Source organism: Kwoniella bestiolae, chromosome 5 (assembly GCF_000512585.2).
Source record: "Kwoniella bestiolae CBS 10118 chromosome 5, complete sequence".
NCBI classification, from domain to species: domain Eukaryota; kingdom Fungi; phylum Basidiomycota; class Tremellomycetes; order Tremellales; family Cryptococcaceae; genus Kwoniella; species Kwoniella bestiolae.
Window position 1 is genome coordinate 987,101 of NC_089245.1, and position 27,282 is coordinate 1,014,382.

General features: G+C 46.8%; 11 protein-coding genes across 11 annotated transcripts; 4 read left to right on the forward strand and 7 right to left on the reverse strand.

Annotated features, from left to right (window-relative positions):
- Positions 1 to 386: 386 nt before the first annotated feature.
- On the reverse strand, positions 387 to 3,128 carry I302_106760 (uncharacterized protein; the record flags this gene model as incomplete). The annotated part of the gene is made up of 4 exons (XM_019192587.1): positions 387 to 587; positions 665 to 1,470; positions 1,619 to 2,794; positions 2,852 to 3,128. 4 exons carry the CDS (start codon positions 3,126 to 3,128, stop codon positions 387 to 389), a joined length of 2,460 nt encoding a protein of 819 aa, XP_019045584.1.
- Positions 3,129 to 4,104: 976 nt separating this feature from the next.
- On the reverse strand, positions 4,105 to 7,413 carry I302_106761 (uncharacterized protein; the record flags this gene model as incomplete). The annotated part of the gene is made up of 16 exons (XM_019192586.1): positions 4,105 to 4,175; positions 4,275 to 4,488; positions 4,552 to 4,702; positions 4,774 to 4,845; positions 4,906 to 4,980; positions 5,036 to 5,066; positions 5,134 to 5,338; positions 5,447 to 6,040; positions 6,098 to 6,171; positions 6,236 to 6,257; positions 6,320 to 6,359; positions 6,438 to 6,534; positions 6,599 to 6,720; positions 6,795 to 6,924; positions 7,016 to 7,127; positions 7,255 to 7,413. The coding sequence occupies 16 exons, from the start codon at positions 7,411 to 7,413 to the stop codon at positions 4,105 to 4,107; spliced, it is 2,169 nt and encodes a 722-aa protein (XP_019045583.1).
- A 496-nt stretch (positions 7,414 to 7,909) lies between these two features.
- Positions 7,910 to 9,263, reverse strand: I302_106762 (hydroxyacylglutathione hydrolase; the record flags this gene model as incomplete). The annotated part of the gene is made up of 8 exons (XM_019192585.1): positions 7,910 to 7,979; positions 8,064 to 8,168; positions 8,233 to 8,374; positions 8,435 to 8,475; positions 8,540 to 8,626; positions 8,680 to 8,792; positions 8,916 to 9,117; positions 9,193 to 9,263. 8 exons carry the CDS (start codon positions 9,261 to 9,263, stop codon positions 7,910 to 7,912), a joined length of 831 nt encoding a protein of 276 aa, XP_019045582.1.
- A 547-nt stretch (positions 9,264 to 9,810) lies between these two features.
- I302_106763 (uncharacterized protein) lies at positions 9,811 to 10,742 on the forward strand (the record flags this gene model as incomplete). Its single annotated transcript, XM_019192584.1, has 3 exons — positions 9,811 to 9,855; positions 9,967 to 10,131; positions 10,197 to 10,742. The coding sequence occupies 3 exons, from the start codon at positions 9,811 to 9,813 to the stop codon at positions 10,740 to 10,742; spliced, it is 756 nt and encodes a 251-aa protein (XP_019045581.1).
- A 420-nt stretch (positions 10,743 to 11,162) lies between these two features.
- On the reverse strand, positions 11,163 to 13,135 carry I302_106764 (uncharacterized protein; the record flags this gene model as incomplete). The annotated part of the gene is made up of 9 exons (XM_019192583.1): positions 11,163 to 11,447; positions 11,547 to 11,920; positions 11,986 to 11,996; positions 12,065 to 12,141; positions 12,230 to 12,284; positions 12,379 to 12,467; positions 12,536 to 12,836; positions 12,895 to 12,965; positions 13,028 to 13,135. 9 exons carry the CDS (start codon positions 13,133 to 13,135, stop codon positions 11,163 to 11,165), a joined length of 1,371 nt encoding a protein of 456 aa, XP_019045580.1.
- Positions 13,136 to 14,075: 940 nt separating this feature from the next.
- I302_106765 (aconitate hydratase, mitochondrial) lies at positions 14,076 to 16,860 on the forward strand (the record flags this gene model as incomplete). The annotated part of the gene is made up of 4 exons (XM_019192582.1): positions 14,076 to 14,269; positions 14,503 to 14,611; positions 14,677 to 14,706; positions 14,821 to 16,860. The coding sequence occupies 4 exons, from the start codon at positions 14,076 to 14,078 to the stop codon at positions 16,858 to 16,860; spliced, it is 2,373 nt and encodes a 790-aa protein (XP_019045579.1).
- Positions 16,861 to 17,449: 589 nt separating this feature from the next.
- On the reverse strand, positions 17,450 to 17,722 carry I302_106766 (uncharacterized protein; the record flags this gene model as incomplete). The annotated part of the gene is made up of 2 exons (XM_019192581.1): positions 17,450 to 17,631; positions 17,701 to 17,722. The coding sequence occupies 2 exons, from the start codon at positions 17,720 to 17,722 to the stop codon at positions 17,450 to 17,452; spliced, it is 204 nt and encodes a 67-aa protein (XP_019045578.1).
- A 1,820-nt stretch (positions 17,723 to 19,542) lies between these two features.
- On the forward strand, positions 19,543 to 20,996 carry I302_106767 (uncharacterized protein; the record flags this gene model as incomplete). Its single annotated transcript, XM_019192580.1, has 2 exons — positions 19,543 to 20,555; positions 20,750 to 20,996. The coding sequence occupies 2 exons, from the start codon at positions 19,543 to 19,545 to the stop codon at positions 20,994 to 20,996; spliced, it is 1,260 nt and encodes a 419-aa protein (XP_019045577.1).
- A 278-nt stretch (positions 20,997 to 21,274) lies between these two features.
- On the forward strand, positions 21,275 to 21,743 carry I302_106768 (uncharacterized protein; the record flags this gene model as incomplete). Its single annotated transcript, XM_019192579.2, has 2 exons — positions 21,275 to 21,340; positions 21,402 to 21,743. 2 exons carry the CDS (start codon positions 21,275 to 21,277, stop codon positions 21,741 to 21,743), a joined length of 408 nt encoding a protein of 135 aa, XP_019045576.2.
- Positions 21,744 to 21,916: 173 nt separating this feature from the next.
- I302_106769 (cytochrome c peroxidase, mitochondrial) lies at positions 21,917 to 23,724 on the reverse strand (the record flags this gene model as incomplete). The annotated part of the gene is made up of 9 exons (XM_019192578.1): positions 21,917 to 22,004; positions 22,110 to 22,193; positions 22,254 to 22,307; positions 22,387 to 22,486; positions 22,559 to 22,620; positions 22,711 to 22,940; positions 23,023 to 23,162; positions 23,283 to 23,535; positions 23,611 to 23,724. The coding sequence occupies 9 exons, from the start codon at positions 23,722 to 23,724 to the stop codon at positions 21,917 to 21,919; spliced, it is 1,125 nt and encodes a 374-aa protein (XP_019045575.1).
- A 738-nt stretch (positions 23,725 to 24,462) lies between these two features.
- Positions 24,463 to 27,109, reverse strand: I302_106770 (uncharacterized protein; the record flags this gene model as incomplete). Its single annotated transcript, XM_065870329.1, has 17 exons — positions 24,463 to 24,660; positions 24,793 to 24,966; positions 25,030 to 25,084; positions 25,159 to 25,257; positions 25,316 to 25,356; positions 25,420 to 25,495; positions 25,580 to 25,682; positions 25,749 to 25,800; positions 25,859 to 25,885; positions 25,951 to 26,021; positions 26,074 to 26,091; positions 26,156 to 26,171; positions 26,241 to 26,351; positions 26,443 to 26,562; positions 26,689 to 26,806; positions 26,904 to 26,932; positions 27,008 to 27,109. The coding sequence occupies 17 exons, from the start codon at positions 27,107 to 27,109 to the stop codon at positions 24,463 to 24,465; spliced, it is 1,410 nt and encodes a 469-aa protein (XP_065726401.1).
- Between the last annotated feature and the right edge of the window lie 173 nt (positions 27,110 to 27,282).

A 27,282-nucleotide genomic window follows, 5' to 3' on the forward strand; every position in this document is an offset into this window, starting at 1 on the left:
GAATGAGAGAGAAATAAAGAGTGAATAAAAAGTAAGAGGATGTAGAAACAAAAGCAAAAGCAGAACCAGAATATGAGATAAGATTAGATGCTATATATGAGAAACAAGCGAGAAGATAGATCATATACGTATACGTTTTCGACCATATTTTCGAGGGGTTTCTTGGTGTCCAAGCCAAGTGATTTACAGTAACGTATATACTGAGCGAATGGCCCCTGCGGGTACGTATGGTTCTTTTCTCGATGTTATGAATAATGGTGACAAATTACACAAGTGATGAAAGTGAAAACGGGAAGAATCGAAAGATCCAATGTGAAATATGAAAAATTAGATGGCGATTATCGATGTTGGACACATGCGGATAAGTCAAGGTGGACCAAGCCGGTTTAGGCTTTGAGAGCGACCGGCGCAGATTCAAGTCCCGTAGGAAGACCAGCAGCCCCAACAGCAGATGCAAAGCTGATAGGAGCCTTCTTGAGTTCGGGAGCAGTGACAGCTGGGGTAGCAGTTCCAGATTGAGCAGCAGTGGAAGGTTTGGTGGAGATGATTACTGCGTCAGATTCGGAGTCGGAATCCATCGTAATGCTCTATCATAACATAATATCATAAGCATCGGCATCATGACATCCCTTCAGCATATCGAGACGAGAAACTAGATACTCACCCCGGCCTTTCCACTCTTCTCACTATCGCTACCCTCTCCCTCAGGCTCAGTAACCTTGACTTCAACGGGAGTCTCAGGTTTAGGCGGAGCAGGAGCCGAAAGCACCTGAGCAGCGGTCTTACCTCCCCATGAAGCTTCCTTCTTCTCCGAAGTGGGGGTGCTTGATCCAAGACCGAGAGCAGGGAACTCATGAGCTTGAGGAACTCTTTGTAAAGGTGTGGAGGGACCTTTCTTGTCGTTTCGGGCTCCACCATTTACGAAGTTGGTGTGACCGTTCATGTTCATTTGAGGGGGGACCCTTGAGCCTGCTCTTCTAGGATGGCCATTTCCGTGGAACGAGACGTTTGAGGGAGCGGGAGAGTGCGATCGAGAGGTGTTCCCATTGACGTGGACTCTCTGAACCCCAGGTTGAGAGGCTGATCGAATGATATTGGGCATGACGGGTTTGGCAGGGAGGGCTTTGGCAGATTCTTCAGCTGATGCAGGAGAGGTAGATTCTCCATCTACAGTGACGGAAGGAACATCGGCAGAATCAGATTTTTCAATCGGCGCGGACTCGGCTTTGTCATCGGTAGATTGGGCGGCGGAAGGAGCGGAGGCAGAGGCATTGATACCTTGTTGAGCTTGAGCAGCAGCCATTCGTTGATGTTGCAGGAACTGAATCTGCTGCTGGTGCTGTTGTTGTCTGAAGGAAGGATCGACGGGTCCATTGAATCCTGGACCACCCATCATCCTCATTCCTCGAGGTCGACCAGAGAAGGATGGTACGGGAGGTAAGACGCCTCGAATGACATCGGGATGTCGGCCTATTGATGGTGAAACAAGATATCAGTAAGATATTACGAGATAATCCAAACCTTGTCTCGGAGAATAAATTACGAGTGAAAATTTGGAATGTAGAGGTATGCGAGCATGTAAAATGAGGAATGCGATTAAAGCAGAATGATCACTCACAGTCATTACCCTCAGCATCGAGATGAGGGAATTTGCAGAATTCTCCATTTCTGCAATTACCTTGGTTGTAGAAAGCGCATGGAGGGGGGTTTCCATCTTTCCAGCTTCCCAATTTGGCTGCACCATTAGGCGCAGGGGGTCTACCCATCCATTTGGGTGCTCCACCCGAAAAGCTGGGCTTCTTACCGTGGCCGAAGGGTTTACCAGGCATACCGAATTGCTGCTGGTTGAAGCTCTGTCTTCTGGCGTGAGCGGCAACTGGTCCGTTCATAGCGACAGGAGGGAGAGGGGGCATGAAGCCAGTAGGAGGGGGCGACGCAGCGGCGAAGAATGCCTCAGCGGGAGGGATTGAGGGCAACGATGAGCCCAGCATCGAGGGGGAGAGGGGGGACATGCCGAATTGACCGGCGGGAGGAGGGGGAGGTGACATCATGTCACCGGATGGTTGGAAACCTGGAACGAAAACTGGTGCGATGGCTGATGGTACATGTTGTTGTTGCTGTTGTTGTTGATCATGCTGGATATCGGAAGGTTGTTGTGATTCTTGGGGTATATCAGATGCAGGTAATTGTTGTTGTTGGTCAACTTGGTTTGGTACAAATGCTTGATTGTTGGGGTTAGGAATGAAATAAGGACCTGGGACAGGAGGGTATGGAGCTGGATAACCATTCTCGTATCCCTGGGGGATGAAGGAACCGTTTGGTCCGATAGGTGCCGGACCATGGGCGGAAGGGAAGAAAGGTTGATGTCTTGGGTGGAAGAACACACATGAATTGCCGTATTTGCAGTTGGGGAAATTTCGACATGGGATAGTCTTGGACACTTCGGCTGGAGGGAGGTTGTTGGGATTACCACCGTTGGGGGAGGATGTGACACCATCTTTTCTTGGTCCAGCGGGTCCAGAAGGTGGGAGGGGCATGAACATACCCCTCTGGTGTTGTTGTTGAGCTTCTGCGGGGTAGAATCCAGGTTGTTGGTAGAAATCTTGAGGGGGCATACCCATGAATTGAGGTGGGATACCGTACATTGGTTGCAGGCAAAGGATAGAGAGCATCAGGGGGTCGTTGGTGAGTCCAGGAGGAGGTACGATGGCTCCTGCCGACAAAAGTTCTCTAACCACATCATGGTGGTTCTCTCGGATAGCAAGGACGATAGGTGTACAGCCAGTGTTGACGTCTGCCCAAAACCCAGAATCAGTATGTCCTCCTACGAAGCGAAGGATCAAGTACTCACCAAGAGATTCCAATCCCTCGAGGCCCCTCGACAAGACAGCTCTGACATCCTCCAATCTACCTTCAGCGCAAGCTGCATGCAATTCACCAATGGTTGCGCTGCTCATTTGACTTTCTAATCCATCCATTTCCCCAGTTACCAATTGCTCGTCTTGACCATTGACGGAAGCTCCGTTTTCTTGAATACCAGCTGCGGCAGCTTGTTCCGCTTTGAGTTGTTGGACAGAGGTTTGAGCCTCAGCTTGAGGAGCCGAAGAGGTAGAAGGTTCAATAGCCATTTTGATGGGTTTCTAGTTCCGAGATACTCTACCTTTCAAGAGAAGAGTAGACTGGACTTCCTTTCCTTTTGAGCCAAATCACTTGACTGTGGATCAATCGAGAACCAGCTTTTCCAATGAAATGAAAACACACAAGAAGCAATGACTGATGCTGCTGTTGTTGTTGTTGTTGTTGTTGTTGTTGATGCTGGTTGATGCGCTTAAGCTAGGAACGACACCAAGAAAAGTGTGATGTTGATGTGAGCCTCGTTGTTAGCGGAAGTCGAAGTTGCTGAGTTTTAAGGTTGGAATGTTGAGAAGGGATGGGTGAATGCCGTTTAAGAGCTCTTTTTCTCGTTTTTCGTTGGATTGGTAGTGGTTGGCGAAGAAGGATGAGCAGAGAGATGAGAAGAGTCTTTCTTGAAGAAGTACGGCTTTTATGATTTATGATAGGTCAAATGAAAGATGAGAAAAGTCAAAGAAGACTACCAAAAGTACAGAGTCGAGATGGTTGTATGTATGTGTTGTATGTATTTTGTATTTGGGTTGTCTTCGTATGTCCAGCTCGACTTTTTTCGCTTTTTTTCGAGGGATTGAAAAAATATCCGGTATTATTATTTTGTTTACTAGGTCAAACTAGGTACATTAGGAATTTACCCTTACGTTAAGGGAACAAATCCACGAGTCAAACACGAGTCTAATGGGTCATTACAAAACATTCCTAATTCCCCATAGTCGGAACAGTTCGGCTTAGCCAGGAATTTGTATTGACGCGTGCTGACCACGTTGGATGTGCCTAACCCATCATTACTGGATCTAAAGTTCGAGGTATGCTATGTATAAACCAGCTGATCCATTTAAGAGGTATGTATTCGTATGACTGAAGTGCTAATCCATCCCATCTATCACATATATGCATCCCACAGTAGAGTGTCCAATACGACTGACGAATGATCCCAATGTTCTGGATCCAGGTTCAGTGATAATCGTCTTGTGATCAGTTGGCGTCGTTTCGAAGGTACTTGTCCGCTCGTCCCAACGCCCAAATACAGAAGATGAACTTGAAAGCTGTACGCGGTGAAGGTGTCGTCAGCAGTCAGGTCATACATGTCGAGAAGGAAGAGAGACGACCGAATTGTCAGGCAGAAGGGTATTCATTGCACTCACCAGGATAATCAATAGCGCAGTTTTTATTAAATATCCCCTCCGTATCTTCCTGTTCCCATCTCCCATCCGCTTTCTGCCTCTTCATGATCAACCTACATGCTCGTTCAATTACAGACTTGTCATCATATCGACCATATATCAACGCAAGGACAGCCCAAGCAGTCTGGACCACTTGTGATTGTTCATGTTGGGCGTATTCCATGGAGACACAGGACTAAGATCAGGCAGGCTGGTCAGCGGAATGTCTACCGCTGACATGAGTGAAAGCGATACTGACCATGTACGTCTCACCCCATCCACCATCCTCCATCTGCCTATCAACCAGGAAACTACATGCTCTCCTGACTCTCTCGGAATTAGCGCAAGTTTCTCCAGCAATACCAAGCGATTCAAGGGCGAACATCGTAGCGTACGTGAAACAGATACCCCTAAGTTGATATCCGCCATCATCAGCTCTACAAGTTCCCTACGAGTTACACATGGAGGGTCCGTAGCTTACCATGAGCCGTACCATGATCCATCAGGTCTCTGCACATCATGTATGTACTTGATAGCTTTGTCCACAGTGATCCTATTTGGTTGAGCATCATGAGTGTACATTCGAAACTGAACGTAAATCATCAATACTCACTGTATATCCTGTGTCCGATAGGTGGGATCAAGTTTACCGAAATGTTTCAACGCAGAAAGAGCCGAGGTGGTACACCTGTTACAAGGGATTAGCTCTTTTGAAAGGATCCACTTGAAGTACAAAGACTCACTCAGGGTACTCATAATCCACCATAATATTACCTAAAGTAAGAACCGCGTGTCAGCCTCCCTTTCCTCCTTTCTACTCTAGATATTTGAGTGGACCCACCAAACACCTCAGCAGCATTCAGATACTCCATCTTGGTACTTCCCCTCTGAAGCTCGTAGCTGGCGAATCCACCAGAAGGATTCTGCATAGACAGGATCGTATCTATCGCATCCCTCATTCTTCCCAGATCAAGAGTTTTTGGAGCGTAGGAGAGTGATTGTATGGCAATAACCGCTTTTAGACCTTCGGAGACACAGTCGCTCACCTGAGGTAGCGAGATTAGCATTACTCCTTGCAATCCAATTTTGAATGAACTAAAAAAGGACAAAATCCCAACAAGGACAGAAGAATACCGGGGAAGGAGAGTATTCACAACATAGCTCTGTTCAGGCGTACTGAAAGCCCAAGCTCCTTTGGTCCTGTGCCTAAAATTCTCATGGTACCATTTCGGATCCTGTCTGATCTGAGCCTTATCCAACCAATCTAACATCTTCAATGTCGACTTCTTGAACTCTGGCTCGTCCGCCAGGGAAGTCTCCACCAAAGCTTGAGCCATAAATGACAGATCCCAAAGTTGACTACCGTTCGTACCCATCATCATCAATCCGCCTTTACTCAACCAAAGAAAATCGTCCACGCGAGACAAGTGAGCTTTGAATGCGTGAGAATCAGGACCTTCTTTCGCGTATCGGCAAACCATGTTGAATGCTTTGGAGACTGGTCCGATAGTTTGATAGCCTGTATTCTCATCTTCGTACCTGACCAGCTCATATACACGCTTGACAGCGTGTCTTCGGAGTGGTAGACAAGATGAAAATCCTGGGAGTTCGGGCATGGCTTCATAGTAAGATAGAAGACCATGAGCGAGATCGAGCACAGGGTGATGAGGAGAGTAGACGTCATAAGGACTAATGTTTGTTCGTTGTGCTGACCATTTGATGGATTCGTACGGTTGAGTGTAAATTTCCTACAGCATTCCAGTTAGCTTGAGAGGTCTTGCTCAAAAGGTATCAGGCTAGCTTACTTGACGTAAGGTGAAGACAAGCGGTGTGAACGGACCAACAAATCGAGTTCCGTAAAGATAACTCATGGGAGTGACTGAGAGTGTGTAGAGCGAGCATGTCAATATCGTTCATGTCGGTTTTTGAATCAGATCACTAACAGGTTTGTCTGACATGGATCCACTGTGCAAGTGGTTGTTATCAGCTTGAGCATGAATTGCCTTTCCAAGATGCAACCAACTTACCCATCTCCAAGGGGCAAATGGCACCCAATCGGGTAACAACCTAATCGCACATGTCTTTTTAACCACGTTCCATGAGGAAATAGTGGAGATCAACAGAGACAGACCGGATATAACTCACCATAATTCAGGTGTTATACTTCCCACACCTTCCCATTCATAAACCCCTAAGACGCTCAACCAGACTTTCCCCCAAGTAGGTATACCTGTTGCTCCGCCTGGAGATTCCCAATTCTGATCAGCTCAGCTTAGTAAATGGGCAGTAAGGGGAGCTAAACGTACCCATCTCATGTATCAAAGCTCTAATCTCAGTCATCGGCCCCTCATCAGGACCCATACCCAGTATACGTAGTGCAACGTAATTCATAACTGTTCCAAAAACCGTCGGAGGCGCTGCTGTATGTCTGGTCGCTCATATCAGCTTGGGCCATGATCACGGGCAGCATGCTTCGCTGGGAGACAGAGGAGGAACACTTACAATCCCCAACCCCCCTCCTTCCTCCTCTTATTCAAGATATACCTCTTCAGTTCCGTCTCCTGTTCAGGCAATAGTTTCTGACCGCAGACGTTCATAGCTATCACCAGTCCGGGGATGAGGAAGAGTGGGCCTATATGGAATATATGAAGAACATCAGCATTCATCACCTTGGTGAATGTCCCTCTGATGATCGGTCGATAGACCAGTATAGTCGCACTCACCCCCGTACTCAGTTGAGAAATGCCCATCATGGCTCTGCAACTGCTTATAGAACTTGTACCCGTTACGCGCAGCTTCGAGAGGTGTGGTCGCTTCAGGCAGCTCTGGTGATCCCTACAAATCACATCACATTGCACACATAAGCAATCAATCCATGCCGGCTTTACTGCATCTCAAGGGATGATCTACATTTCACTAAGTCAAAGACTGAGTGAAGATACCAAGATCGATCTCAACTGACAGTTTCCAATCCCAACCAGTACTTCTCCGTAACATCCTGAGGCCATTCCTCCCTCTGTTTCTCGTCCCTCAGGTAGACCCATTTCTGCTGTCCATGTGAATCTTCGCCTACTTTCAATCTCCAGCCTTTCAGGTCGGTCGAGGGGAATTCAAAGTCCATTTCTTGGTGTTTGTTTAAAAGAACGTGTTAGATCTCGAAAAAGAGGTGCAGGTGATTGTGGTAATTTAGATAGATATGATCTGACAGAGAGTGAAAGAGGTGCGTGGGGGGGGTCGAAGAGGGGACTATGCTATCTCTGTATGGATAGCTGTGGGTTTGAGAGTGCCGCCCAGAGTTGAGTTGGTAAGATAAGAGAATCATCAAGATGGTACGAGCGAGCCACCGTTCAGTCTCACTATTCGGTTAAGATATGACCGTGCAAAAGTCAAGAGTGAGATCATCGTCCCACTGCCCACTGCCCTATGATTCCGACGGAAACATCATGTCCTATTCTTTGGTCACATCGCTCAACAAAGTTCATCTTGTTTGATTGCAACACAAGCACGATCCAACATGGTTTACCTCAGCCCGCTAAGGCTTCAGACGTATACGCTGCATAAGATGACATTTATAGCTACAACTTCGCGCCGCTAGGGTTCTCGCTCATCTCCTCAATTCACATGGCATTCTTCATCTCCCTCAGTTTACCCATTATCTTGACAGGATCAGATTCACCCGTGGCCTTTCTGTAACGACAACCAAGCCAACAATCAGTTTATGTCTTTCAAGTCACAGTGATTTCTATTCTAGTGAACATATGAGAGACTCACTTGACTTCGGGTCTATCAAGTCTCATAAACACGTTCCACCCCTTCTCATCCCCTATCGTCGATTTACCAGTCGTACAATTATCGTTCTCAGCTTTCTTCAACAGTCTACCACGGATCATATCTGACGTGTCAGCTGATATCCACCATTATAAATCAGATGTCAGCTTACCCTTTCAAAGCTTCATTTTCAGGTTCGACGGTCAATCCGAATTTGGCACTTCCCTTAGTATACTCATGACCGTCGAATACCAAAGTATCTTCAGGTAACGTTGATAGTTTCGTAAGAGCAGCGTGCATTTCTTCAGGTGTACCTGTGATTGCAGGTCAGCTAGAACAGGACACTTGTTCATAATCCATCAGTAGATCAGTACCTTCAAAGAATCGTCCACATCCAGCCAAGAACAGCGTGTCTCTGGACAATTTTAATCAACATATCAGCTTTGGATGAGAAAAGTCATGGTGGAAGCTGATCTCACCCTGTGAAGACACCTTTCTCGCCAGTCTTCTTATCTTCTACGTAGAAACAGATCGAATCCTGAGTATGGCATGGGGTGTGATAACATCTATGGTGATTATCAGCTCTGGATTCAAGATTAACACTCGGTGTTGAGCTCACTTTACATCGATATCCTGACCGATTTTGAAGGTATCGCCCTCTTTCACTATGACATTCGTGCCTGGACTTTGCTTCGATCCTCCATATGCTTTAAGACCGGGATGAAGGGAGAGCTGTCAAAATTTTATCAGCGTGATGTTCAACTGAGATCACGGACTCCTCCCTCACCAATCTTCTCACCGCTTCTGGCATACACCTCAGCCTTACACCGCTCTCCTCTTCAAAAACCAACTTACGAATTTTGTATTACCCCCGGAGTGATCATCATGATGATGAGTAGTGATCAGACTGGTAACCTCTACGCCATGCTCCTTGGCAGCATTGGATATCTTTGTAGCATCGTAGGGATCGACCACGGCAGCTTGCTTGGACGAGTCGATGAGGAGGTACATCCAATTATCGGATCGAGCTTGAATTGGAATGACTCTCATTTTGGTACTACAACGATAAAGACAGGTTAGCTATCTGAAGTCCTCCTATCCCAGCATGGGAGATAAGGTCAGACGGACTCACACTGGAGTAGTGCTGAATTGTCTTGTTGATATTCTATATACCTTGCCTGTATTTCTAATGAGGAAAGACATGATTGATAAAGACTCTTGCCTGAATCGCGCACCCTCTCTCTATCTTTAGCCAGCATGAGCAACCTTTATATAACCCAACGTCATCCAGTGATCCACCTCCACTTGACCGAGTAGTTAATTAATCCACTCATTTAAGAGGTATCCCATGCAATACCTCGGCTGTTTTGCTCTTTTTCTTCCCGTGTCTCGCGTCTAAATGGGATGAAATGTCTCAGCGGAGTACGCCACTTTTCGTCTCCCTCATTTGATGTTGATGTGAATGAGGAAGGGTGAATGAGGAAGAGATTGCTTGGCTTTGGATGCCATCGGTGATGGGTAATAACGACACTCGATCATAACATTGAATTCCTTTTCAAACTATAGACTAAGATATCCTTTGTCAATATTCACCATACCGTTTGCCCTAAGCACTCGTCAATATCGACATTAAAACATCACACAGCGGAACGTACGAATACCCATTGAAGAGTATACAATAACAGACCAATTATCGAGGAAAACAAGGAAACGAAACCGGACAACGCGTAAAACCAACAGACCAGCAGCGATGATGGGATTCAAGAAGAAGCTTACCTCCTTCCTACCCTCCGATGTGAGTTGTCGAGTCCAAGACTCTGTTGTAACGCCCACTGCAATCCACGGCGCACCATTCAATTCATCATATGCACCCTGAGGCTTACTGACAGGTATACTCGCTATCTAGGCCACCAACCGTCTACAGAACGTCTTGACGGTAGAATGGGAAGGTCAAGGTAAAACGGTTTTAGTGGAACTACCAGATACTCAACGTAACGAGAACAACGAGGTGGAGATGGCTGGGTTGACATCTAGTGCAGGTGCATATGGGAGACTGAACGATGATGATGAGGTGGGTTAATGGTCTTCCTCCTTGTTTTCATCAAAACAGGACTAATGGCATGTGTGATGAAACAGGATGAAAGGTCGTATTCCCGACCATCAAGATCAAATTACAACTCCCACTACACCACCTCCCAACAATATTCCAACACATATTATGAGTCCCCCTCATCAACCTCAAATTCGAAACACAAGAAACACCCCTCCTACTCATCTAAAACCCTTCCTCCCCTCCCACCCTCAAACCACGTTAAATCAGCACCAGGAAATATTAACCGTAACCCCTTCGAACCCGAGTATCATTCCCCTCAACCATCTTCCTCGTCCACCTACTCATACTCGTCCACCTCCTCGCCATACGCGGGATACGCCTCTCAGTTCGGGGTGCAACAGGCTTTCGATAATGGCAATGCGTACGGCAACGAGATGGGTGGGAATGGGAGTCTGGGCAGGACGACGGAGAAGAAGAAGGCCATGCCTAATCCGTGGGGAAGTAAGTATCGGGCGGATGATATTGATTTACTAGGGGATATAGGCGGGACGACACCGAACTCGAGTGGGATGAGAGAAGATGGAGGTAGGGGAAATAACTATGATAGTTTGGAGAATCCTTTTAGATAGATTCCACACATCCTCGATCATTTTACTGTTTTCCTTCCTCAGTTATTATAAGCTTTCAAGTATTCTCTCTTCCCTTGACCTTTATCTGTGATCTAGTTTAGATATCCATCTTCGATTTCGTGCTGTTCTGCTTCTCTTGGGTTGTATCTTGTATTTTGTTTTTATCCGTTTGTTTGTTTTTTCCTTACACTTGTATTCCGGACTGTTATACCATTTGTACCATGGGACAATCGGATTATACTCATTCATGCTAGGTATGGTATACCAATATCTTATGTGAATTTATACAAGAACAATCTAAGCAAATCAGGCATCGCATTACGTTCCAGCATATCCAAAGAGGGATAGATCCATCTCAATCTATTTCATATCCGAACCCCATGAGTCAAAGGGTGTTTGCTAAAATCCCAAGAATGACGCTTAAGAGATAGCATCAAAAACCCCACTCCACATATTATAGTTCCACCCCCCTCCCTCTACTATATCCCTGCCTTTACCGTCCATCACGACCTCCCTTGCTCCTCGCATGACTTGGAACGTGACCTGACCAGTGAAGAATGGTACCGGAACGAGATTGACTGAACCGACATCTAATGAGATGGGTCGATGAGAATGGCCGCCATTTTGGACATGGAGGGTGAACGTGTCTTTGAGGGAGTATTGCGGGGATGGGAGGAGGATGAAGAAGTTTAGGAGATCTTGGGCCTGCAAATGGCAACATCACAGTAATTGTCATTGATGCACTTCGATTATCTAGTCTCGCTCAGATATACAATATAGCTGAATGAATGAGAAAAGACCCACCCATTCAGAATGATCAGGCTTCCCAACCCTATCTTCCGCCGCGCTCATATCCCTACTCTGAGTTCTATACCAAACTACCATCTTCCCCTTCTCTTCCTTTCCACTCCCATCAGAGGATGAAGCTTCATCTTTCCCATGACGCACTTGGTTCTTCCACTTTTCGACATAATACTTGATCATAACCCTAAATCCCTCGTGGTCCATCCCTTCTGTCCAACGTTCCGAACCTGGCTGAGCACCTAGTACAGGCCCGATGTAGTGCGACTCGCCGAAATCGTTCCATGAGATAATCTCGATGCATTGGGGTGATTGATCGGGAGGGAGGGAGAGGAGCTGTTGAAATCTGGTCGGTAATAGCAAGTCATCAGATCGATCTATTTCATTCCATTATGATTTTGTTAGCTCTTTAATTCCTGTGGTCGGCAATAGACTAGCTCACAAATCCAGTTCCTGCGACAATGGAGATTATCGGTATCAGCAGATTCGTATGAAAGCATGAGAGAGGTTGGAGGACTCACTTGTTGAATGCCCAATCTCCTTCTGTGCCGTAATGAGTGAAGAACAAGGGCGACACAGAAGCCATGTACGGTTTATTCTAGAGCCAGTGAAACACCAATGGTCAGTCTGGCGCTCGATGTCGTCGGAAGAAGCGAATTCCTCGTATGGTGAGAATAGTAGCTTACATGGCTTAAGAAGGGTTTATCAGAGTCCAGATTGATCGTGTGGTTGTTCATCGGCCTGTTGTTCAACGAAAAAAATACTCAGCGACCCTTGTTGAACCTAATGATGGGTGTGCCAGAGCGACAAAGGCTCGCAAGAAAGAATCACTCACCAAGCGCCGTTCCAGTCGAAAGCCCCATCGACATAATCTTTTGCTAATATCACCTCGGGAGGTAAGAAGAACGAAGGGATGAAGAACACCTATGACATGACACAAGCACAGGCTAATCAGATGACCGTCTTTGAACGGTAAACAAGACTCAGCTTACCTTCTCGCCCAGTGTACTCTCCACCCCACGTATCACTTCCCTCCAGCCCTTATCACCTAGATCCTGCCCTCCAAACGTACTTAGCACAATCTTGTTATCCCATTTCAGCTGCGCCGCCTTCCCGGATTGGATGATCTGTATGACTTTTGTGCTTATTAGATCTGGATCTTTGGGCAGTACCATCAGATCTAGCGAGAGGAATAGCTTGAGCTTGAGATGGGAGGAAGAGAGGAGTCGGGACGCCGTTGATGCTTGGGTGAGCTGCCATTCTTCTGGTCCTAGATTTAATGCTAGGGCGTCTCTACGGTATGATGTGTAGTATTAGCTGGTTCAGGATGGAGATATTTCATGTCACTTACAGCGAGGTATCTTGTGCCAAGTCGAAAGTTTTCAGCCAATCTTCCTCAGTGAAAGGATATGTGTTGCCCAACTACCCATCACACATCAATCAATCAATCAGTAAATCATCAAGACGATCTGTATGAGACGTACCATAAAATGCGCAACAGCCAATCTCGGTCTACTTTCACCTTCACCACCTGGGAAAGGTTTCTGTCCCACTCCACCCTGTTTCCCCCTTGATTTACTGAACCACTGCATTCTTAATGTCTGGATTGATAAGACTAGTAACAAGATCGCTAGGAGTGGTCGGAAGAGGGGATGTGAGGTGATAGGTTTCATCCCTCCTTATGTATCCGTTGACGGAACAAGATGAGTCCCCTCAAGCACTGATCTCAGCTGTCCAATTGCTATGAATGTGATCACAGGCTTGTACAGTACGTATTGTTGTGTCTCGCACAGACATCTTCATTGTTGCATCGCCCGTTGACAAAGGATCTGGGTACTTTGGACACCCCCTACGCGTCTGATTTTGTTTGGTTCCGAGACGCAGTGCCTTTGATAATAGGAAGATGAAGTCTTGCATTGACAGCCTCACTTGCATATACAATTGTCGTTTCCAGTATCTAGTAGCTGGTAGATGGATGATCATACATTGTCTGATATAGATGCTATCATCCCCCTCGTCCGAAATTCGGTCTTCGTCGTCGTCCTCATCGCATGATCAGAAGGGCATATGACATCCCCTTAAGTGGTGTCCACTCGCATGGCCAAGAGTTCGGCTATATACGACCAACTAAAACCGATGCCCGTATGATAACATACCATGACGTGTTAATGTTTTGATTCCGGCTTTGGTCGGATTATTGCGGTTATATGACGTTTGAACCTGTTAGCCTATTAGAATTCAAGGATTATGATACTTGTTGGTACTGAATAGCCAGTTGTATGCAGTTTGATGCTCCTCCCTCCCCTTGGAGTACTGCACACCGTATAAACTCTCTTTGTTAACGTGTCCATTCCAATTTTCATCTTTCCTCTCTTTCTTTCTTTTCTCATCAACCAACATCCAAAAGAGTTATTCCTCATCAATAACAATTTATCAGACCTAAGTAGAAGAGGTGGTCGATTATTGTTCATATACTCTTTCCCCATTTATACCACTATAACCTCTCTCATATAGCAAATCAAACCATCCAAAATGTCCTCCTCAAGATTCTTGGTAAAGGGTGCTCAGTCACTCTCGTCATCATCTAGATCAAACATGTTGACTAGGTCGATGGCCACCCTCCAATCCTCTATCGGTGACAAACAAGTCCCAATGTCCAACTTGGAGAAGGGTAAATTTGTAAACTACGCTAGAATTGAAAGCAATTTACAAGTCGTTCGACAGCGGTGAGTCCCCCTTTCTTTCTTCCTCTTCTCCCCCCACCCCCCTCCTTCCCTCCTCGTCTCTTGACTAAGATGCTAGTCGTATAAGGAGGAGGGGTGGGAAGAGACGGTGGCGAGATATGGGAGGATGACAGAAACATCAATTCTCATTCGTCAATACACCGGCTCCACCTTGCCGGCCCCCCTCTCCACAATTATTCTCACAGATCAATCACTGACTAAATTCATTGCAACAGACTCAACCGACCTCTCACTCTCGCCGAAAAGATCGTTTACGGTCATTTGGACAACCCCCACGAACAAGATATCGAACGAGGTGTATCTTACCTCAAGCTCCGACCTGACGTGAGTTACATTTGCCTATATGACCTACTGAAATAGTCGCTGATTGTCTCTTTTCATCCTCGTAGCGAGTTGCTTGTCAAGATGCTACCGCTCAAGTGAGTTCAAGCTCTTTAGTCCTCCGTATCGGGATTTTCCCCATCAAACCCCGTCATTCTGATGGAGAATATAAACTGACCAGTCTGTGCTCTTTTACGCTTATCTTCCCGCAGATGGCTATCCTCCAATTCATGTCTGCCGGTCTCCCTCAAACAGCTGTACCAACCTCTGTACACTGTGATCACTTGATTCAAGCTCAAGTTGGTGGTCCCAAAGATTTGGCTAGAGCCATTGACATCAACAAGGAAGTCTACGACTTCTTGGCTACCGCTTGTGCCAAATACGGTATCGGTTTCTGGAAGCCCGGTTCCGGTATCATCCACCAAATCATCCTCGAAAACTACGCTCTCCCAGGTCTTATGATGATCGGTACCGATTCTCACACTCCTAACGCTGGTGGTCTCGGTATGGTCGCCTGTGGTGTTGGTGGTGCCGATGCTGTCGATGTCATGGCTGGTATTCCTTGGGAACTTAAGGCTCCTAAGGTTATCGGTGTCTACCTCGACGGTAAGATGAGCGGATGGACCACTCCTAAAGATATTATCCTCAAGGTAGCCGGTATCCTCACCGTCAAGGGTGGTACCGGTGCTATCATCGAATACCACGGTCCCGGTGTTGAATCTCTCTCTTGTACTGGTATGGCCACCATCTGTAACATGGGTGCCGAAATCGGTGCTACCACCTCTCTCTTCCCTTACAACAAGCGAATGGCTTCTTACCTCCAAGCTACCGGCCGATCTCAACAAGCCGCCTACGCTCAAGAGTTCAACCACAACTTGCAACCCGATGAAGGTTCTGAATACGACCGAAGGATTGAAATCAACCTTTCTGAACTTGAACCTCACATCAACGGTCCCTTCACTCCCGATCTTGCCACCCCCATCTCCAAATTCGCCGAGGAAGTTAAGAAGAACAACTGGCCAGAGGAGCTCAAGGTCGGTCTTATTGGTTCATGTACCAACTCTTCTTACGAAGACATGTCTCGATCTGCCCACATTGCTAAAGAGGCTGCCGACCACGGTCTCAAGACTAAATCCATTTTCACCATCACCCCCGGTTCCGAACAAGTCCGAGCTACCATTGCTCGAGATGGGTTCGTCGACACTTTCGAGAACGTCGGTGGTGTTGTCCTTGCCAACGCTTGTGGTCCTTGTATCGGTCAATGGGATCGACAAGATGTCAAGAAGGGTGAAGTCAACTCTATCATCTCTTCTTACAACCGAAACTTCACTGGACGAAACGATGCCAACCCTGCCACCCACGCCTTCGTCGCTTCCCCCGATCTCGTTACTGCCATGACCTTCGCTGGTTCCCTCTCCTTCAACCCCTTGACCGACTCTCTCAAGGGTGCCGATGGTAAAGAATTCAAATTCTCTGACCCAGCTGGTCACGAACTCCCTGCTAAAGGTTACGACCCCGGAGAAAACACTTTCCAAGCTCCTCCTGAAGATGGTGCCTCCGTCAACGTCGCTGTTTCCCCCACCTCCGACCGACTTCAACTCCTTAAACCTTTCAAGGCATGGGATGGAAAGGACATCGTTGATGCTCCAGTACTCATCAAAGCCAAGGGCAAGTGTACCACCGACCACATCTCCGCCGGTGGACCTTGGTTGAAATACCGAGGACATCTCGAAAATATCTCCCAGAACTGTTTGATTGGTGCCATCAACGCCGACAACGGAAAGGCCAACGAAGTTTTGAACCAAGAGACCGGTGAATTCGGAGCTGTGCCTACCGTTGGTGCTTACTACAGAGACCGAGATATCCCATGGGTTGTTGTAGGAGATGAGAACTACGGTGAGGGTTCTTCTAGAGAACACGCCGCTTTGGAACCTCGATTCCTCGGTGGACGAGCTGTTATCTGCAGATCATTCGCCCGTATCCACGAGACCAACTTGAAGAAGCAAGGTATGCTCCCATTATGGTTCAAGAACGCTGCCGACTACGACAAGATCTCCGGTACCGATAAATTGTCTATTGTAGGATTGAACAACTTCAAGCCCGGACAAGATATCAAGGTTGAGATTACCCACAAGGACGGTTCCAAGGACTCCTTCTTGACCACCTCATCTATCAACGAAGGTCAATGGGAATGGTTCAAAGCTGGTTCTGCCCTCAACAAGATGGCCGCTGCTGCCGCTGCTAGACAATAAGCTGGATAGTCAAATACTTCGTTTGGGTGTTTGGTCTTTCTGGTTTTGTTGATCTTTTTGGTTTTCCAGGTGTGGTCTTGTTTCAATAGCTTAGCATGATATCTTCAATTAGCATCTTTTTTCGTTTCTTTGACTTTGTCTTTCTCCTTGTTCCTGGTATGGATGGCTCGATTTCCCGATTGGAAGATTGAAATAAGTAAATATATCAAATATCTTATTTAATGTGATGCCAATGAAAAATATGATTCCAAATTTGTTCCTTGAGCTGCATACAGATTGCGTAAAACTGTTCGAGACATTTGCAATTCTTGTTCAAGCTGTATTGTGCAGATTAAGGGGGAGGGATAGGGGTGAGAAGGGGTGGGGAAGACGAAAGCATGGGTGGAATCGAGTTCAAAGAGATGGACTACGATCCTCTGACGCAACATAAAAAATGCATTCGATCTCATAAGTCACACTACTATGGACTACTAGCCGCTTGTCGTCTGAGGGAGGATTGGTTGGAAGTCATAGGAAGGCTCGTTTCTGGCACATCACACTGGAAATAAGCATCCCATCCGTACCCGCACTGAAATACAACTCACCTTGCCTATTTCTTCCCTTTTGAACCTTTCTCGTTCTCTCTATCCATTTTGGCCAAGGTCTTGACGATAGTGTGAGCTTCATCGTTCTGGTCCATCTCCCAAGGCTTCAGGCCGTAGCTTGCGGTGAAGTTGGTCCATCCGCCATAGGATTTAACGATTTCTCTTTCGGCGGGTTTCAGAGGTGGTTCTATCATCCTGTATCAGAATACAATTTGGGACCCTTGACCTGGTCTACATGGCAAGAGGGATGACTTACGGAGTCCGTCGGTCGATGGCATCTTGTCTAGGTGTTTTTGGGGAAATGTTTGTGGAAGCAGATATTTAACATATAGAAGAAGTTGAAGTATACTGCGGCACTGGATAAAAGCGTCACCTTGGAGTGTGAATGGTACGAGCGACTTGGCTCCCAGCACAGATCCATGAAAGGCCGGTGCAGATGAAACGCAGGGGTCCAATCACTCATTGATCCCGCAGGATCACATAGGAACCACCTGTGTACCCGTGCATTACAGGTTTACTACCTTACAGGTGTAACCACATCTTTCTCTGAATGCATTCCGGACATAGACTCTACAATCGTGACATTCACAGACACAGTATCTCCACATCATTAAAGCACGCCGGATTTCTGAGATAACCGCTTGAATGTAGTGATTCCGTATGATATCTGTTCGTTTGGTTGTTCCATTATCCGACACTGGTTTGTATTGACAGGAAGTGAGGTGAATCGAAATCGTTGACGCGAATGAGAGGGGTATATTCTCGCTACTGAGATCGAACTGTTCTACGGGAAATTCAAGACAGCTCATCAATTAGCGTTCTCCTTCTTTGGCTAGCCATATTGACTTACCAAGATGGCACATTAGATGTCAGTACTTCTTTGAACCCAACAACCATAAATGGTCGCCCTCTCCTTGCCATAGTTGTGTTTACATCGTTTACACAGCTTCGCTTTTCTGTTTGCGTCATTGGTCGTATGACAATATCTGCACACGTATATCTGATCAAAGCGGAATTCTACTGGTACGATTGGTCTCTGGGAATCACAGGAGGAGCACCAGTTGGCAAATACCGTCTGCTCACCCAGTCCCATCTCGTATTCAGTCCTCGGCTCGACTTCGTATCGACAGTGCTGACAGCAGTATTTTTTCTCTCGAGGTGGATTGTTGTCAGGATGACGGCTATTCCAAATGAGATCCTCGTATGTTCTGCAATGTTTACAAAATACTTTCCACCTGTGTTCATGATCCCCCAAATCGTTATAAATCCTATGACATTTCGCACACATATATACCTAATCGGAATCCCCATCCAGCATGTGTCTATTGGTGGTATTGTTGCGTCGGATCGTTCGGGTCCAGCCGTGAATAGGACATATTTCAACCGAATCTGCGTCGTAAGCTCTGGGGAGAGTGCATTGGCTGCAAGTGCGGATGAAGGTGTGCCGGGATGCTGCTGCTGATCATGAATCGATAGGGGGTATTGTAAGGTTCTGTGCGTTCCTCGACGAATGGCGTGACATGGGGATTGTCGATTTGTTGACTGAGAGCTCGATCTCGCAGAAACTGCTCGAAAGCTCTGGAGGAGCGGTTGGGGGTGAAGATGTCTTTAAGCCTATCAAAAGGCATAATGAGCGAGGGGATAAAGGGTATTATGCGGATGTGCAGGATGTTCTCAAAATTGAAAGCTTTGGACGTATATATAGCATATCATTCTCTCTCACGTATGTGTCAGCAAGGCCAAGAAGGGCGCGGAAACGGCATCTTCATGTCGTGTAGGTACATCTTCTGTACATCAACCAGACGAACAATAGAGTCTTTGCTCGAGAAGCATACACGCAGGTCAGTTAGCTTGGATATGATGGTTGGGCGGAGCTTGTGATTGTGTGCCATTATTTACTTATCGCACTGCCACACAACTGTACCCCACCTTCACTTCGGTCCCATCAAATCTTCCCCACTTTACTTCAAGGATCGTGCACCTCCACTAGTCCGATTCATACATAAAGCGCTTGTTGTTCTCGCTCACTGTTGGATATATTACCAACTCGTTCATCGATACCCCAGTACGATTTTACCTTGTACTTTTCCTTGCCATCATGGGACCGTCCTTACAGCCACCCATCAATCGAATAACCCCCCGCCGCCGATTTCTCGAAAGCCGCAATCCCTCCACCGGAGGTCGAATCGTCATCAAACGGTCGACCACTCCGGAAGAAGCGTCCATTCCTCTCAACCGAGCAGGTACACCTGCAGAACGGACTGAACGTTCTTTCTCATCTTTGCAGAATGAAGCCTTAGCTCTAGGATTTCTCGAACGCTACACCAAAATACCCATACCGAAAGTCACAGCGTTCTTCGAAGATCGAAGTTGTCTGTATCTTATTCAAGGATACGTCGAAGATGCCATCCCAGCTATTGATACACCCAGTCACCTACATCCTCACATTACTCGGCAGCTCGAGAGATACATGTCTCAAATACACAACATCCGCAGCGAAACCTTGCATAGCTTCACCAAGGAGGTCCACCTTCCCGCTCGACTCATATCAACAAAAGCCATCCTGTGTAATCTGCAGTACCCTCAAGATCCGCAATCTAGGTATGTATTATGTCATGGTGATCTTGGCTGGCAGAATGTTATGGTCGACCCAAAGACCGGAGATATCAAGGCTATCATAGATTGGGAATATTCCGGATTCTACCCTATAGAAGTCGAAGGTGATTACTGGAGAAGGTGGTGGACAGCTAGGCATCGCGGCTATGAGATCTCTGACGTGGATCAGGTATCCCGTTTGCTGTATAATCTCAGCACTAACAAAGCTTTCGAAACTGGATATGCGTTGGATCGGAGAATCAACTATGTGAAGAAAACCAAAGATCAACCTGCTGGTGAGGATGAAGATCGTTCACACCGATGGTATCGACGTTTATCCACTCGGCTCCGAAAGAGCGACACAGATGCTGCAGGCAAGACGACTAGTCCTCAGGGTCGATCAACATTTCATGTCCAAAACGGTGAAGTGGATGTGCAAGAGACTACACCGAATATCCCATCCGGCGAGAATGAGACCGGACAGTCATCTCAGCCAGCAAAACCCACTGAAGAAAGGTGAGTCCGTGAGTGTCCTCATAAAACCCTCATCTGATAAATCTTACAGTGCTACCTCGTCGGCCCGCCCTGAAGATGGTTCAACTTCGTTGAGTAATTCGCAGATCGATCAGAGGCCCGAAGATGTCAGGCGAGTCATACCACGCATGAGAATGCCTGCAATCATACGTCATACTGATATGTAAATTCACCAGTGATGCACCAGGATGGGCAGATCTCACAGTATCCCACCCCAAGGAGGATACCGTGACCGCTCGATCTTTAGCTCTGCAAGTGGCGATTGCGTCGAGGGAAAACCTTGCCAAACGATTAGTATCATTGAAGCGGAGTTTGGATATCGATTACAGAGCAACACAGGATTGGACTCTGGCTTTCACTCGCGATGCTCCCCTTTACTATAAGGCAAATTTAAAGCGGAAGACACTCCTTCATGGTGGGTAACGCTCTCAGATAACATGCCATACCTGAAACATGAGCTGAGCGACCACACAAAAACCTTGCACCTCGTAGAGCTTTGTCGACCCTTTCAAGTGATCCTTCAAGAACTCCAAACCGGCTTACTCGCGTCCATTGAACCTTTGAGATCGTTCCAAGAACAAGACTGGAAGGCGCAACAATACTCGGAGCAGATTGATCGCAGAAGATCGGAAAAGTTACCCGAAAACGATTCCAACGGATTTGACTCTCTGGGGTGGGAAGCTACCAAGTTCTGGAATCGAATGCATTCCGAAAGGGATCAAGCTTTCCGCGAGAGCGAGACTCTCAAATGGGGAGCTATCAAGCGAGTGAGTCGAATAACCTACCGTCGCTGTATTATCTTGGACTGACATGAAATCCAATTTCAAGTTCGCAAACAGGTTGTTGATTGTCGCCAACGCTGCGGAGACGCTACTGCCATTTATACCCGATCGAGTGCGGAATCAATCCGGTCGTCATCTCGATCCGAAACGAGCCACAGCCGAAGATAGAGTACGTAATCTGTTGCTGGGTGGCTCCGGCGGATGGATCGCAGAAGTGAAAGACATGGATGACTGGGTTCCTCTTGATCCGAAGGAGCTTGGTGTTCCCGATGAGATGGAGGACAAAAGTAGGGATATAGCGGAGCACATACTGAAAAGGTACTATGACGAGGATGCTCAATACCTAGCGGATTTCAAAGCGGGATCTGCAGCGGAGCCGAATACTTGATCAGTTACAAATGAGAAAGATAAACATATCATGGGCGTCCAAGTATATATTTGCATTCATTCTCATTCTTCTTATAAAACAGTATATAGAAACAATGTAAATCATAACAGGAGATTGAACCGAATTCGCTAAATCACCACTGCCACTCCATCTGTAGGACGCCTTCAGACCGCTTACTCGCTACCCATCTTCCAAGGTTCACCAGCGAATTGAGCAGTGGGTACACCGAGTTCGAGGAGTTTGGCGAAAGCCTTGGAGAAGCTGTGAGAGCCGTGGGGCGTCAGCATAGAAGTTCATTTAGACCTATGATGGCCGAGAGACCTCGTGCGATGGGAATGATGGATTTGAGGGGTACTGCCAACTCACTCCTTGAAGAAAGCCTCTTCGTCTTTAGCATAGACATCAACGAACTTCTTGAACGACTTATCCTTGACGAGAGCCATGTCGGTGCTGGAAGTGAAACACAAGTAAGTTGAACTATTCCCTGTGATAATTGATTTGTCAACTCACGGAAGCATCATGAGTGACTTGGTCTTCTTGTCTTCATATTGAGCGGGACCTTTCCTATTAATCATATATCATATCAGTATGACTGTCCATGTTATGATCTGCTGATAAGGAGTCTTCAGTGAAATATACCCACCACTTTCTCCATTGCCAAGGTTCATCTTCAAGCAAAGTGAAGTATTGGTTGGAGAAGGTCACAGGGGAGAAAGTCCAAGGACCTTCGAAGCCGGATCGGTCTATATACGAAATCACAAGATCAGCATTGATTGGTATTCAGAAGATAGCTCATAATCAGATCGAAAACTTACCGGTGTGACATCTACCCATCGCGTGAGCACCAGAGAGAGCAACAATCTCTTGATCGTTGAAGCTATTATACAGGAGTACATCAGTAGGTTCCTTCTAATTCATCTACGGTGGCGCACGCCTGAGGGACTGATAGAGAGAACCGTCCACTTACCCCATTCTGTAGAAGATGAACCTCAAATGATCCTGAGCCTGCGCAGCATCAGGCAATCTCCCATCAGGTGTAACGTGATGTTCGAACCCATCGATCCTACCAGGTCTCCAAGGAACAGTGGGCCCACCAGACTCCTGGACAGCGGCAACTCCTCCGAGGGTCCACAAGTCGCCGTAGGAGATCCAGGGGAACTCGTCCTTGATCTTTTGCATGTGGTCTCGAGCGACGTTCTGCGCGTAGGCACAATAAACACACGGGTCAGTTCGGCTCGCTTGTAAAAGGGAGGAAAGGAGAAGGAAGAGGGAAGCGTACCAGACCGTTGTTCGCTCCGTGTTCTGATTCGGGCTTGAATCGCATGGTAGCGTAGTTTGATCCACCGGTATTATCTTCCTTGTTGTATGTTCCTGAGGAGTGCCATGCTAGTCGGATAAGCACGGGAGCGAGGGAGCCGTCTACATACAAATAGTATTAGCAATTTATCTTCAAGTATCAAGTCTGATATAGAGCTAAGCCAGATGAATTCAAGATATCCCTCGATATGACTGGAAGATCGAAGTCAAAGTGCGACTCACCATCATACCCCTCCTTCTCCAAGGTATCAGCAATCCTATCATAAACCTTCTGATAATCCTTTTGACTATGTCTCAATCCCAACTTCCCCTCAACGGCAGCGGCTGCTCCCCTAGCCTCAGATTTAAGTTCCTTGGCTGTCTCTCGGGGGGTACCGTCGGTACCGTAGAAGAGGTAGGCGGCTCCTGCTGCTGCGAGACCCACCCCGGCGAGAAGGTAGGGTACGGAGGAGGATCGAGGGGGAGGTGGGGGGGACTGCGAACGATCAGTTGGGTTAGTATGTACATGGGTGAGAGGAGTGTTGGGGGATGCGATGGAGTGGGTACTTACGATCTCTGGTCCGCCAGATGCGAATCTCCTTCGGACCACTTGGTTCCTGATTTGGAGAGACTGTCCTGCTCGTCGAGCGCAGGCAGTTCTGAGAAGGGGAGTTCGGAGGGACATGTTGTGTAGAGTACTGCAGATATGGGTTGATCAGGTCAGTCTTTGTATATGTATAGGTCTATTGGATATATCGGAGAGAAGAGGGGAAGATAGCAAACACGATCAATGTGATTGGACCCCATCCTCTGCTTCACAATCAGTCACCTGATCGGATTGCTCATCCCCAAGATGCCGTGCTATCGGGAACTCGTTCCCACGGCGTCGGACAGAGGCCTAATGAATACTAGTACTCACGATATCAAGCCTGTTTACGATGTGTTGTTACGATTGGCAATGCGCAACCAAAGCCTATATATGTACTAGCTGGTGACTGGACTGTGCTTGTAATGTCGAGTCGATAGTAGAGTGTATATTATGTATGACCAAGCAACGATGCAGTTATCAATCACCGTGGTCATCGGTGGGTAACTCATGGCAGCGGGGCCATCCAATCACATCGCTTGCAAATGCACTCGATTATACTTCCGGTTACCATAACCGAATACCGAGTCATACTCAAACTCGCACCGATGGAATTCTTGACTCAGCTCTTCGCAGGAATGCAAACGTCACATATGCATCCCCAACTCTATCAACTCTCTACGCGACTCACACAAGCGAATCCCATCTCGTGAGCAAGAAGCATGCATTTCAATCCGACAGACAAGTCATCAATTCTTCATAGGAGAAGGTTGGAAGCTATTCGCATACCACCAAATCAACAACAGCGCACACCAATGTAGCTAAAAAGAAAACGGCTCACTTGGTACCCAACAAATGAGGGGTATCTCTATACTTCCTTAACAATCTCTCAATAGCATCCAACCCTCTATCAAGCTCTGATAACTTGGGTCCAAAACTCAATCTGACGAAATGATGACATGGGGAGTGGAAGAGATTTCGTCGGTGGGAAGGGTTAATGTCGAAGAAAATACCTGGAACGCAGATTGTTTTTTCCTGGTCGTTCATCGCAAAGTTAGTAAATGCACATTGGGATCATAACATACGATGGGACCGTCTGATCAAGTAGATACTATACAGATGATGAGAAGGACAAGGAAATGAAGAGTAAAGAGAAGTCAGACTCACCTTTAACAGCTCTTCAAAGAATGTTAACCCATTATTCAACGGACTATCTAATCCCTTGAGATCTAACCAGATATAGAACGTAGCTGTAGGTGGTATGGAGACTTTCAACCCCATCTTCTCCAGTCTATTAAGAACATGATCTCGCTTGATCCGGAACGCTTTCTGGAGTGATACCTACAATGACGAAGGGAAACAGTTTCAGTACCGTGCTATGGCCCAGATCGTGCGGTTACTAACCTTGTCTTGTTGGACCCTCTCGTATTCTAGTAAAGGTATAGCAGCTTTTTGCAGTCTGCGAGATAATGTCAATACATCAATTGACCTGTATCTTTGATCCTTCGAAACCATTGTCGAACCCTCACTTACACATGCGAAGCACCACCATCCAGGAAACTACCAGATTGCGAGATAGCACTGATGACGTTCTTAGGAGCTACGACCCAGCATACTCGCCAGCCTGGCAGACTGTGTTGACGATCAAAAATTGAGCTTGTGGATCGGATCTAAAGGCATGCGGACTCACCGAAAGCCTTTGGTCAAACCATTGATCAGAATCACCGGGTCCTACAAATCAGTTCCTTTAATCAGTCCTTTTCCCTCTACTCTGCAGGAGTTGAAATAACACACCTCATTCACATCTTCAACATATCTCGCCCCGCTCAGACTTGTTCCCAATTCCTTTGGATCGTCGGGGTATTGGTACCTAACGCACGACCCATTCTATGATCAGCCCAAATAAACGGATGAGATCCCATAGAAAACCTGTGCTACATGAAGGTGAGCTTACCAGCTATAAAATTCATCCAAGATTACAGTAGTCTTTTCTCTGGCTAGATGGACCAGATCACGCAGCTCGTCCCCTGAAATGCATTGTCCAGTGGGATTACGAGCTATAGATACAGATATCAGTAATAGCCAATAGTTTATAGCCAGATGGGTGTCAGTACATGACTCACGATTGGATGCGATGACCACACTGAGATTCAAATTCTCAATCTCCCTTTTCAGCTTGAAACCACAAAACATCAGTCCACTTCGTATCCCTACTCGACGTAAGACAACATACCTGGTCCAAATTCAGCTTGTACTTATCCTATTTTCATTAAACAATCAAACTGATCAGCTAAAGATGTATATGATCGGACTGGTCTAACTCACCCTCGCATCTAATGCAGTGGGAATGGGAATAAGTCGTTTGAACACAGATAGGACTTCGGAGTATGTCGTATCTTTTAGATCATCAGTCTATGTCGACTCAAGTCAAAGGCTGGTGGGACTTACATTCAGGTATTTGATACCCTGTGTCCATGTAACTATCAGTATCAGCTATATTCCAGGTCAATGACCGGAAAGGACAACATACCGCAATATACATCTCCCTATTCGCGCGTGTCATGATCGTCAGTCCCGACCATCCTTGTCAATGTGGTACTGCATAGACAACTCACAATAACAGCTGCCAACCTCGCCATACCAGCCCTCCCTCCAGGTGTGATACATACGTTCTCATAGGTATATTGCGATTCCTTGTCCTGTCTGTATTCTTGATTGTAGAGTTTCTGCACACGGTATGAGCGAGTGATCGACGCCTCAGTCAAGCGAATCACATATCGTGTATACACAGAAGAAGCAGAGGTCAGAGAGACTTACAGCTACAGCTTCCCTGAGCTCTTTGATCCCCGTCGTAGGCCCATACTCATTCACCTCGTCTCCCCACTGCGTCAAGTCGATGGCCTGAGGTCGAGCCGGTCCATCGGGTAATGGTCCGACCTGAGTGTCCAGTGGATATCGAATCAGCATCGTCTTTTTCCTACCTTACTATTTCTGCTGGACTCAGTTTTGGAGAGGAAGGTGTAGGAACCGAGTCTGTTATAGCTAAGTGCAGGACTAGCTCACCTCTGGAGCGCCTTGTCCCAGATTCGCCCATTCCTTATCATCGTACGAATATCCATTAGCCATCGCTCGGTCGGTACAGTACGTCACGCCTGTTGCTCCCGGATGTAATATGCCGGGGCTACGACGTACGATCAACCGTATGAATCAGAATCAGCGAACCAATCTCCCAGAAACAGTAGTAGTAGCTGTGCAAAGTCCCGTAGATTGCAGCTCACACTGTAGGTCCAGACTCATCGGGATCTTGCTATACCACACCAAACCCATAATCAGCAGGTAATCTGATAGTACAAGTACCTCTCGAGGATAAGGCGGTACATACCTTATCGTCGATATACTTCCTCAACAGCTGATGAGCCTCAGAGTCTGTCTCATGTTTCATCTCCTTCACAACCTTGGAAGTCAAGTTGAACAACGAGGTCATACTGTATTTTAGTCGTGTATGAACCTATGGCCTTCAGTCTGAGAGGACGAGGTTGTTCAATTCCAACTAAGATCGCGGGTTATATCGAGATCTGCGAGACCAGAGGACTAGAATACGATACGAAGACAAGAGGGCGACGGTGACCCTCAGAATAGGTACCAAAATAGCAACGA